We start from the raw sequence: 12,814 nt of genomic DNA, 5'->3' as shown, positions 1-12,814 counted from the left end.
AAAATGAAAAGCAATGCCCTACTTTCTTTCCTCTGGACCAGAGCTTCTCTTCAGTTCAAATCTGTGTGCATTTCCAAGAGGAAACCAGAGGTCGACAAGCAGTGGGAAAGAAGCAGAGCAGTTCTTTTCTTACTTTTATTTAAGAAACAGACATAATCAGTAAAGCTCAGAGATTGGCATGCGTAAGCAGTACTCTCCCATAATTTCTCATAATGGGTCCTTTTCCAGACCATCTACACTAGCCTCCTGCACTTCATCTGGGAGAAGACAACATGCCACTCTAAGACGCCTTCCTCATCCTCACTGCCTTTTACTCAAAACTGGAATTATTTCCTAATCAGGCATACCACTTTAGAAAGACCAAATAGTACCACTAGATATTTATGTGAAACAGACCTCAGCTAAGTACAAGAAGCCATTGACAAGAGCCCCAAGAATTCTGATGCTGAGATTCAGCCTGCAATTAACTCCGTATACAGAAAGCAAAACCAAAAAAATCACTAGGCAGCTACAGCTCCCAGGAAAAGAAAGTTACAGATAAAATACTAAAAAATTAAACATCTAATTGCAAAGGAAATGATCTCTCATTCTTGGTTTCTCACACACACAAAAAAGGTAAGCTGTAACAATATACTCCATGAATTTCTATTTTGTGTTTGCATATTTTTACTTGCTCTTCAACAGTGCCTACTGAAGCCAAAATGTTTGGTAATCATACAGCTCTTAAATACAGCTCTTCCATCCTTCCTAAAAAAAAAATTACAAGGATGTAATTTTCATTCCTCTCCTTTCCCTGTCCCCACAAAAAAAAATCACAACTGCCAATAATCTATGGCATTTCTTCCCAAATTCTCAGAGATAAGATGCATTCATGATTCTAGAACACACGGAATAAGCATACCCTAGAATTTAAAAGATACGAAAGCATTAGTGTGACAAACATTGGAAGACCACATATAATTCCAGTCACCCATGATAAAGCCAGGTGAACTGTAATTAGAACAGGCACAAACAAGGACAAGAGAATCATGCAGAGTATCAAATGTCCTTCTTGTAATGGCTAGAAGAGCAAGAATTGCTTTAATATACAGAGCACAGACTCAGAAGAATATGACTGTCATCTAAAAAATGGGGGTGGGGGAGGAGATGGAGAAATGAGTTTTGCCAACACTGTTCTTCTGCTTAGACAAGAACACCACCAATATAAACTGACCTCAGATACATGTAAGCCAAAAAGCAGGAAGTTCTGCTGCACATTACAACAAAAGCCCTACCTTCTTTAAGGAGAAAAGACTTAGTGGAATTAAGAAGGACACTGTATCACATAGTTATGCCATACAAGGATACTAAACATGACAACTCATGAAATGTAACACATACAATATTATGTCTGGAGAGTCTTCTTACAAAAGCTTTTAATGAAAGGCTTTGTATAAGGTAAGCTTTGATCCTCACGTGCTAATACTTTCCACTACCTTTGAAAAAAACCCCTTTATCTCATTCATAGCTGTATTCTGAAAGGCTTTTCCTCTTTCAAATACTTCCCCAATGAACTCTGAAATACTTACTTATTTCCTACAGCCATTTTAATGCTTTTGTTGACCTTTTGAATCCATCTACGCATTAGATCTGGGCTTCAGCTCTTCCTTTTCCTGCAGGAATTCAGAGCTACGAACTGCAGACAGTTCTGCCAAAGTACAGATGCTCTGACAAATGTACTTACAAGGTTCAGCTCTTCAGTTCTACAAACTCTGAAGTAACAGCTTTTTCTAAATCAGAGAATACTTCAACAACAGTTACAGAAAGCACATTTTTACACACTGGCATCGGTATTACAAACAAAATCTATCAGTTTAAGTCAAAACTTACAATTCTGAATGGAGGAGCCTTCATAACTTTGTGGAGCTTTCCAACTCCGCCATTTGCAATGCAAATGTGGGTGCATTTTGAGTGGAGAAGGGAGGGGAGCACAGAAGCCTCATTCTATGGCACTTCCCAGGTACCTTATGCCACATTATTTCTTCTCTTACAGAAGGGAGGCTCCCTTCTGTACCATCACTCCACTGTGTTCAGCAACTGTACTTCTACACAATATAAATAAATGCGTTCAAACTAGCTCAGGCCCTACTTACAGAATAAAATGGGTTACTTTTTATATTAAGTTTTCACAACAGAAGTCGGAATGTCTCATCCTTCAGATTAAAGCTCATTGTTTAACTTCAAAATCTCTGCGATCATGGTAAACCATGAAAAGTTTGCTTTACTCAGATAAGGAATCTTCTAAAGCTAACTCGACATTTAAAAATCAACTTCTGTCAAGCTTTGTATGTAATCATTTAATGAAGTTTGAACATGTACTTAAGTGTGAATAGTGACAGAAGAGACATGGTTTAAAATACGCCATAAAACAGATATAGTCTTACATGAGAGACAGGTCCATTAGTGACAGACATTTATTTTAGAATTAAAGCGTCTCAGCATACAGTGAACAGAGAATAAAAAACTTTCAGGTTGCTTAAGGAAAAAAGTAGAAATACCTTACTGTCAAGCTTTAGCATGACTCTTCCAAGCCCTCTGATGGGCCGTGGAGCAAGAGCTTCCTGACGTTCCTTCACAAAATTTTCAACAAGCTGCCACCAACTGTTGCAACGGTTTGCCATGAAGTTCAAAACTCCAAAATGAGCCACAAGTTTTTTAAGTGCCCAAACTGTAACCACAAGAAGGGAATTAATTACGAGAGATTTCAGAGGAGCTCCACAAGACTATGCAACTATTCCATTCTGAAAGACCTATGAAAAAGAACAAAAAATATTCTTGAGTTTTATTTCCCATTAGACATCATTTTAGTACTAAAATCACTTGAAAATTCCAAATCTCCTCACTCACTTTACAGCTGTGCTTATCCACAGGGCATTTAGATGGCAGCAGAAGAAAGGTGCCTGCGCACTACCCAAACACACAGCTAACAGACTTGAGCAAGGCCTGGCATTAGCAGGTGCCATTCCACAATTCCAGTAAAGTGGATTTATAACATCTTCACACATACACCACGCCACACGACTACACATAAAATACCACATTCAGAACTTAACAGTATGTTATGCATAAAATAAAATTTTCAGCTTCAATTCCTAAATTTTAGGCCTTCTATACTGTTCAAGCTCTTATCTTTCCTTTAAGAACTAACAGATCACATGCAATTTCACAGATCACGTAAACCTACAACTGAAACACAACTGCTGATTAATTTTGCTTTTAAACATCAAAAACATTGTTTTGAGATCAGTGTTTTATCCTGAGTTGAAAACAATCGCACAAAGTTTCAGAAAAATTCATAACACTCCTCAAAACCAGACAATAGTTACAAGTCTTCTTCCCCAAAAGAAGAATTTTGCTACCACAAGCAGCTTTTCTCCAACAGTCTTAACCTATTTCCACTGTAAAATAGAGCTTCTCAGTAACCCTAGAAACATCCAGCATTACAGTTACAGAAATAAAAGCTCATGTCCATTTACTTGCCATGAAATAAGGCCCAGAGACTTCTTGCATAAGGCTTATTGTTCCAGTTCTGTGATGGCACTGCTCTCCCTGACTTACCGAGTACACACGCAAAACTTGTGAATCATCACAATCAGGAACGTAAAAGTAAACCCACATGACACAGATGAAACTTTCTTTGGACTCTAACTTTAACAGCCATGAACTACTTGCCATATTCTTTTTTTATTCAACAATGTTACACCAATTATCTATCTTCTCATCACTGAAAATAAGAAAAGCAAGTAATCTTCCAAAGCCACTAGCAAATTTACTAACAGAAGACTTAATTAAATCACATTATAAACAAATATTTGTATTACAACTGGTTTAAATGGAGTACTGTTGCAAAAGTATCAGTCACAAAGACACTTTTACGTAGCAGTAACAGACCAGAAGGTCTCATAACCCAGTCCTGGCATGAACTACTTACACACAAACCTCTGAACAAAACTATGCTCCATCCCCAAAACCTGAAAACTGTGGTTCTAAAGGTAAACAAAGTGAACCTATTATCAACAGTCACTTCATTCTCCTAGTTGCTCCCTTTTTATACCAGAATTCAGTAACAGCGAATGTCACACGTAGACCAAAAACTACAGTCTGTGTTAAAAAAAAAATCTACTTAACACAGTAAAATCACTTTCTGCAAAAATGCTCCCTGTACGCCTCCAATTGTATCATATTTATAGCACCATTTGATACTGAACTCCCCATCAATACATTCAAGCATATTTTTAATAAAGTGTTTTGGGATTTTTTTGTATGAAGGACTACTCTCCAAACTAGATTCATTAATTACCGCTATACATCAACAGTACAGTAACTCCTTCAGCCTCAAAAATTCACCTCATGCTTCTACTTGGAGATGTGTACAATGACATATATAGCCAAAAAGTTTAACTTTTAATAGCTACAGGGCATTTACCAAAGTTCCACAAGCCCCGGTTACCTGCAAAGCCACTCGTGTAAGTACTGGTTCAGAGAGCTCGTTCAAGGATTTGCCGATACTTGGTTGACTTGCCCTCTGGCACCACCTTGTGGCCAATACGGGCTCTGTTCTCTTAAATAAAATAATCTTTCTACTAAAGATCACGTGGCAAACATACAAAAAAGAAGAAAACACAGTGCAAGTGCCAGCACCTGAATTACAGGTTGAAATTTTGTATAATGAAATGCAACTCACGGCAAATACATAAACTGCTGCTCAGCAAAAGAAGGCAAGCTTGCATTTTACAAGGTGAACAACATACCTGAAACGGCATTCTAACCTTTTGCTATTAAGTGTTTAAATAGTATGTTCTAGAACAACTGAGTGCACGCTCATTGCAAAGGTGATGTCAGAAGGTGCTACAGCCACACAGCTGTAACTATGTTAGATTAAAAAGAGGCAAGAGAGAAAAGGCTGAAGGAGGGCTGTTTTTAGAAAGTTCTGAGCAAAAGAGAAAGGCTGCATAATTAAGAGATTCCACACATTTCCAGGAAGCAGAAAATGACCTGCAGACAGACAAAAACAGAAGCAAAAAAGAGAGATGTAACAGAGCAAACAAGGAATGAAAGCGCTTAAAAAGAGACAATACCATGATTCCCAGGCTCACATTACTGAACAACAGGCTACAAGCGTTCTACAACCAGCTTTATTGCTTAGCCTTTGAATTCAAAAGTAATCTTTTCACCTTTTCATTTGATGGTGCAATTATAATTCTTCCACCCTCTCTACATTAAGCAATTTTAAAAGAGCATCCCATTATACTGAAGTACAAATGCATTAAAAAAAAAAAAATATGTTAACGGTACCAAGATATTTCTAATACTCTAAATGCTGCTTCGTGTTCCTTATATTCGTAAACACAATGATGAATTTAACACCTTTCTATTTAAGGTTTTGAAGGGTTATTTTATTTTACTAAACATAGAAGCATTCTCCCTAGCATCTCAAAAATGCTTAGTTATTAGTCTCCTTAAACTCAAACAGTTGCAAGGAAACTTCCTTTATAAGCCCTCCTATTTTTACTACCATCTCTCTTCTAACAATCCAGGTTATCATCATTCACCATCCAATGCTTAATGTGATCCACTGTTCTAAAAATGTGGTTCTCCTCATCATTATATTGCCTCTTCACTGTATTTTTGTGGTGATCTAGTAATAATCAGTTACATCACAAGAAAAAGCACTTAAACGGCCGTGTCACTGCTAAGGCAAGTCACAAATATTCTCAAAATTGATTTATATTTTGACATGAGTTTATTTTTTCAGATAGCCTTTTTAGACCTTATGGCTGGCAGCAGCAGTATTCATCCATTTCAGTTCTATACGTGCGCTTTTTAGATTTGTCTGGCTCAAGTTTAAAATCATTCATTGTTGTCTGCCTAACTGTAAAACTATCGCATCCATTTTTCGTCCCAGCCAAGTATGTATTTCTGAACAGCAGTTATGTCACTCCTTGACTTTTCAATAAATTAAGCCATGTCAACTCTGCTTCTAGCAAGTCTAAAATTTATTGTCTAATCCTTTATCAGTTTTATGATTTATTTATGAGCTACATCCAACCTGGCATCGCCATTTCCCAGGATGCCCACACACCAAAGCTGGGCAGTTTCTTCTGTAGGAACTACGCTGGAATGAAACAAAGATGAACCCCCTCTCTGCTCTTACGCTGCGTTCAGCTGTTCATACATCTAACCATCGCTTTACCCTTCAGCTGCTGCTACAGCACCACAACCAAATGTGCAGCTGTTCCCTGCACCATGCCTCTCAATCACCGTGCCTCACAGTGCCCACAGCTCCTTGAACCTGTACACATGGCCCCACAGCCGTAATTTCCAGATGCACAACTAGACTTTGTTTATAATGGCTTTGTGTATTGAATGTAAATTGCAAGGTTTTGGTAGCAGGGTGGCCGCTGGGGTGGCCTCCATGGGGAGAAACCAGGGGCTACCTTGTGCCAGACACAGTTGGTTCCAGGTGGCTCCACAGTGGACCCACCACAGGCCAAGGCTGAGCCCATCAGGCATAGGTGTGGTGCCTCTGTGAAAATATACCTAAGAAAGGGCAGAAAACACTAGAGAGGGAGAAGAGGAAGGAACACAGAGAGAACAGGTGAATAGAGAGGAAGAAGAAACAGAGGGAATAAAAAGGCCAGGGGAGTAAAAATGTTCCACAGCACAGCAGGCACATCACTCAGAGGGACCGTGGCCCGCGAAGGACCCATGCCGGAGCAGATACACCTATTGAAGAGACTGTGGCCGAGGGATGAGGAGACACCTGAGCTGGCACCTCCCCAAGGGGACTGCAGCACATGGATGAGCCCACACTAGAAGACAGAAAAACAGCGATTGACTTGAGGGTGCCTGGACACTAGCTGGGGCCAACCCACCACACTTGCTAAAAAGTAAAATAGTTACATATAAGTGTTACATAGATTTCAAAATGTTGAAAATTAGCGTTTTAACTGAAGTTTAAAGAAAATCCAAGCAAATCAGGAAACTCATTTTGTTTACAATAGGGGGGTGGGAGGAAATGCCTTCAGATTCATAGTAGCTCATGCATATTCCCAGAGTTCCCGCCTTCCCTATTCACTCCCCTTAAAGAGTATTAAAAAAAAAAAAAAAGGCATTCAGTTTTATAACCACCTCTTTAGATAGCTACCATAACTACTCCATTTTTGCTTGACATATAAGAGAACAGATGCATGTAGATGTGAAGCAACAAAGCTAATTAACCTTAGAGCTAGAATTAGAACCAAATTTATCTTGTCACTTGTCCACAGAGCCTAGCAACCCATTTTTAATGGAAATTAAGTTAACATGAGCTGTACTTCACTACTGAATAACAGCTAAAATATTTTTTCTCCATAGGTGCAAAACCAAAGACATCACGAAGAAGAAAAACAAAAGTACTCTAAATCAGAAGTATTTTTACAATGTAAGGTATGGCACTAAATTATTCCAGGTAACTACAAGAGACAAAGCAATCTTACACAGTTGTTCACTACATGGTGACAGTACAAATCAATCTTCCTATTTGAAGCTACAATTCATATCTTGTCTTAACAAAAAGCATTGAAAAAGTTTTAAATCACAATTCATACAAGCCTACAAGCCTTTCCTTCTATTTTATTTAACAGAAAGCCCAAGGCTATCAAAGTCATTATTTAACATGCATTTCCAATAATTGGATTATTACCTGCAAAAGGCACCGGCAACAGCTGCACAATCCAGAAATTTAGCCAGATCTGGACAATGACAATGGCCCACACAAGTGTAACAAAGTAAATATCACTAGTCTTCTTTTTTCTAAGAAAAGATCCAATCTCAGGTCTTTGTCTGCTCCCAGAAGATGAAGAAGAGGAGAAAGATGATGAAGCATGTGGAGGCTCATCACCTTCTGTTGCTCCTAAAACAAAGAAATGCAAACAAAGAAGTGGAAATATCAGATTAATGTTCACCACAGAACAGAATATGCTCCCTAGTCCCAAATTAAGCTCTTTATTTTTGTTTTGGCTGGTTTTCTTTAAATTTGTTTAAAAGACAGAGACTGCCTTGGCACTGATCTGAATTTTGAAAAGCTAGAACAGGGCTGTGTAAGCTCTCCCACGTCATGCAATACCATGCCAAGCAGTGCTGGGAGCAGGAGAGAAGAAAAGATGCTGCAGCCTCTGAGAGGCCTCCTGTCACTGCAGGTAAGTTACAAGCCAAATATATTTTATCAAAGAATCACAAAACCCTGAAAAATACCTAATGTAATTCAATTCTAAAAGAAATCTAAAGTCTTAAAAGAAATCTTTGATTTCTCTTTATTTCAAGTATTGAAAAACAAATCTTAGGTTTAGCCCATTTAAAGAAAACAAAAAAATACAACATACATTGAAGAGAGAGCTTGTATCTTACAGATTTCTTACTACACTTTTTCTTTTCGTGAACACTCACATTACAAAAATAGCACTTGCACCATGACCCTAACTTGCTTGTGTAACATATTTTAGTAACAACAGCGAGCATAAATTATTAGGTAACAAATGTTGTCATTCGTAAGTTAGTAAACATGGAATTCAATTTAAAAATGTGAGCTGATGTGTCAAAGGCACTTCTAAACAAACAGTAAATAGTCATTTCAGGCCAAAATATTGTATCCAAATTAAAATTCTTGTATAGAGAACATTGTCATTTATTTATTTATTTAACTTTTAATTGGTAAATCTGCCTAGTATGGGTGACACCAAATCCACCTTCAGTCACTCAATGTAGAATCTCTCCTGGACAACACTGGTAAAAACTTCTACTGAGGCCCCATGCTGGTGATGAAATGTACACGCTTTCCACACATCAGTACTTGAGAAAAATTTGCAGCCAAGATAGAGAACACACACACAGAAAAATCTCTAAAGTTACTCTATACTGAAGAATAAAAGGCAATTTGTTATGTTGGTACATACTGCAGCAGGTAGGTAAGCAATGAACACAACTCTTCCACTGGGCTTTTATCACATCAATACCAATTCACCTCCCTCCCACAAAGAAAAATTGCTGTACTCTTGTTATAATATACTACATGCATACCAGTCAAACAATTCGTGTTCCACACATGCAGTTTTAGCTGCAATGTATCACTAAAGCCATTCCTAGCCTAGCATGACAGCTAGAACGTACAAAAAGACCAGACCAATGTGTCATACGTGTACAGTAGTGGTAAGTGACAAATTCTGCAGCCTCACACATTGGATGAACACTCTTCTTTTGTTGTGGAAATCTGCACTGGTGTTCTACAAGTAAGTGGAATTATTTTTAGAGCTTATAAACACTTCCCCCAACACACCAATACAATAATGCAGATCTACTGATTAACCCCACTGATAGGACACTGGAATGATGACAGAAACATCAGTTGGTTGCTGGTAACCGTATTTGGTGAAACTTCAGTATATTCCCAAAGGAATTACAGCATGCAACCTAAAAGAAGGAACTCTGCAAGCAGCTAAACACAGCAGAAGCTTCAGGTGGAGTGCTTATGGGCAGATCAACTCATGTCTCCAAGGGAGGAAGCCTATCATACCAACTAGACTTGGGAGAAAAAGACACGAGTCCATTTTTTAATAAGGGGACAGGAAGCTACCTGTAAACAGAAGTTTTCCTAAAAAAACGAAGTATTTTTGTTGTAAGAGATAGAGTACATTGCCCTATACTTCTCAGTCTGCTTTCAAAGAAGCAGAACAGTACTAATAGAAACAAATGGATCCAGCTTACTATGCACTAAAGGAACACTAATCTGAAAGCAGTACATCCTTAACTGAGAAATCTCCCCTATCAATTCATCTCACTTAGCACTTTTCTTCTTACCTTTTTGCTCCAAAATTAATAAACAGAAGTGACATGACAACAAGCAGAAACTCAAATATTTATTACAGGGGAGGGAGTGTTAAAAGCTAAAATAAAAAAAACAAAGGAATTTAATCTGCTGAAGTCTATGCCTCAAGATTAAAGTTATCTGATAAGGGCTTCTGGAGCAAAAAGTAATAAGAGTCACTTTTATGGAAGAAAAAAGAATATACCTTCTTTCAGTAATGAAAAATTTGATCAACGTATTTTTGCAATGAAGAAAACCTTAATTAAATAACAGTAATGTTAAGAGCAGTACCAATTAAACAGCCTCATTCCCTTACAGTTTCCCTATTAACTTATGCAGACTGTATACAGAATGCAAAGCACAGATGGGAAAGAGTTGAAAGGAAAAAAAGAAAAAAAAAAAGAACGAAAAAGACTAAAAACTCCTAGAGGATCCCAAGACAAGAAAGCTTTTCCAGAATGCAGTTCCACAGCACTTTAAGCAAAACTGAATCGGCACTGCCAATGACGCAGTATTCTCCCCATGACAAACACAGACTCCTTAACATCAGAACTGCCATTCAGATGTCTGTATCCAGTTGGTTCACAAAGCTGATCCATCCAAAAAAAACACCAAACTTTCAAAATGAAAAAGACAGATTTTGTTGGCAAGGTATGTTCTGCAAACGGAGGCATGACTCATGCAAACCGTGCCTTATCAACACAAATAGGAAAAAAAAAACCCTATCACAATATCTATTTAGAGTAACTTCAGTTTCTGTAAAATCCCATTTAGCGTGCTTCATAATATTTTTAGAGACGAAACCTGAAGAGCACCTTTCCATCTTCCAGCTAACAAAAGCATGACAGTCTTTCCCAAATGGCTAACATAATAGCTAGTGTATAATTCTAGCAAAATCAGAATGTATGATACTTATTTGAATATAATAAAAACAAAGTCAATTTTCCAGGCTGTGTTAAGATACATTCTTTTCTTCACACAATGTGTTCTCTGTCAAGTCAACTTCTTGCTGACATAGCATTTTGAATTATTATCCTCCCCTTCCTTAAATAAAAGGAAAAGGCACAGCAGCATAAACAGGAAGGCAAGTGTCTATCACCATGGAGCAGGGTATCAAAATAAAATCTTCAGTTAGATGAAACAGTGTTGTTATTATTACCAATGAAAAAAATCTTTCAGAACACCAGAACGAAGGTATCCCTTCATGAATAACCACATCTTTCTGTAATTTCAAGAGAAAAAGATTATTTTTTATTTGTAAGAAAACAAAGAAACTGGGGCAGAAAGGGCAGGTAAGAGTCATGAGTACATACATTTAAGGCTTTCAGTATCTATCATATTCAAAGCCAACAAGACAACAGAAGCTTGCCTACAAGGCAGCTAAAAAAATAGTGCAGTGGTATCTGCTTCTTCAATTGTGGACTTCTCATTTACTGTATATACTCTGGAAATACTTAGAACACCAGGAAAGTGAAGTTAGACCACCTGCACTGGTATCATTAAACGCCTCACCTCCAACACTAAATACCACTATTCAACCACAAAATAAGGAAAAGCATGAGTGTTCAGGAAAAACTATAAAATCAATACAGCTTACTTCCCCTCCTGTTTTTTTCACGAACAAATTTAAGCATAAGGAAAACAGTGAAACCTCAAAGCACTGACTGTTCTATAATTGATTTAATATGGTATAAGCATTGTTGTTGCTACTGACAACTAATTAACCTTGACAACCACTGACAGAATAGATATAAAAAAGGAAGATCTCCTGAAATTCGCTATCCAACTGCTGCCTGAAGATGTGAAAGCTTTCAAAATATTACACTTCTCATAAAATAGATGTGCATTACAAGTTCCAAAGCAAGATAACGAAACATCCAAAAATCACTGCAAAGGAAAAACAAAAGAGCTGTAATTTCTTAACCTTGCAAGTAAAACCTTTTGCTGTACAAGCATAACATTTCATCACCGTTCACACAGAACATCCAAACCAGACGACCAAAAGGATGTGTTTAACACATATCAAAGAATAGAATGCTAGTTCCCAACAGATTGTTGTAAAATTGTTTGAACTATTGTTTAGGAGTAAACAGTACACAAAACAGTAAACTGTATTTGTTCTTTTCCTGCTGTGAAGGAAAACAACAGAATTCACAAGACAAAAAAATCATCCAGTAAACTGTCTCAAGAAATTATGTCAAAATAAATACACTGTAAAAGACACCTTTTTAAATCTGCTGTAGCTTTCTTTTGGCCAAGAAAGGTTACAACTTGAAAAGAGGAAAAAAAACCAAACTGTCTTAAAGAGAAAAAAATTAAAAACTGATAAGTTTTAAAAAAAAAAAGTAGCAGGGGCAACAAACAAGAACACAACCACTTATTAGCACATTTGTGGGAGACTGTTGCTTGACCAGATGTTCAAAATTCAACTAAAAAAAAAAATCTCATTTACAAAACTAAAGATTAGAGACAGCAACGTAAGAGAACTGTCACCACAAAGCTCCATTCTCAAATTTTCAGGACATATATTCATAGGGTTCTATATTTTTATAATAGTCATGTACAATGTAGAAACAAAGGTAAGAAAAGAATAAGCTGTTTGAAACTGCCCTTTTCATATTTAGTTTTGTAAGTTCACATTCTGTCAAGTTGAATGACCCGTTTCGTCTAATTGTGGGAAATGGATGAACCCTTCCAATTTCCAGAGATCTTCATAATAACTTATTTTTCTAGTATCACATTCCATCAAAGGTCTACCTAGAAAAATGATGCTAAGGTTCAAAACCAGTGATGGACAATTAAACACCTTCTTTGCAACTCTTTCAAGCCATTTCTTACAGATTTCTAGTTGGTTACTGCAAGTGGAAGTATTGCAACTCAAGCTATAACGTCAAGTACACTCACTACAGGAAAGACTTTGAGCATGCCACAGTG

The 12,814-nt window shown here is 37.3% G+C and overlaps 1 protein-coding gene across 3 annotated transcripts in view; it reads right to left on the bottom strand.

Annotated features, from left to right (window-relative positions):
- TMEM245 (transmembrane protein 245) overlaps positions 1 to 12,814 on the bottom strand; it is an 83,266-nt gene that overhangs the window by 56,542 nt on the left and 13,910 nt on the right. For all 3 annotated transcript variants that reach the window (XR_008746383.1, XM_055799215.1, XM_055799214.1), the window contains exons 5-6: positions 7,724 to 7,933; positions 2,538 to 2,707 (exon numbers count right to left, since the gene is read on the bottom strand). Coding sequence is in view for 2 of the 3 variants with exons in the window: in XM_055799215.1 (XP_055655190.1) it covers positions 2,538 to 2,707; positions 7,724 to 7,933 (380 nt within the window). In the remaining variant the exon portion in view is untranslated. The remainder of the gene's footprint in view (positions 1 to 2,537; positions 2,708 to 7,723; positions 7,934 to 12,814) is intronic.

Source organism: Falco peregrinus, chromosome 3, assembly GCF_023634155.1.
Source record: "Falco peregrinus isolate bFalPer1 chromosome 3, bFalPer1.pri, whole genome shotgun sequence".
NCBI classification, from domain to species: Eukaryota; Metazoa; Chordata; class Aves; order Falconiformes; family Falconidae; genus Falco; species Falco peregrinus.
Note: the sequence above shows the minus strand (reverse complement) of the source record. Positions and strands in the feature narration are given on the sequence as shown.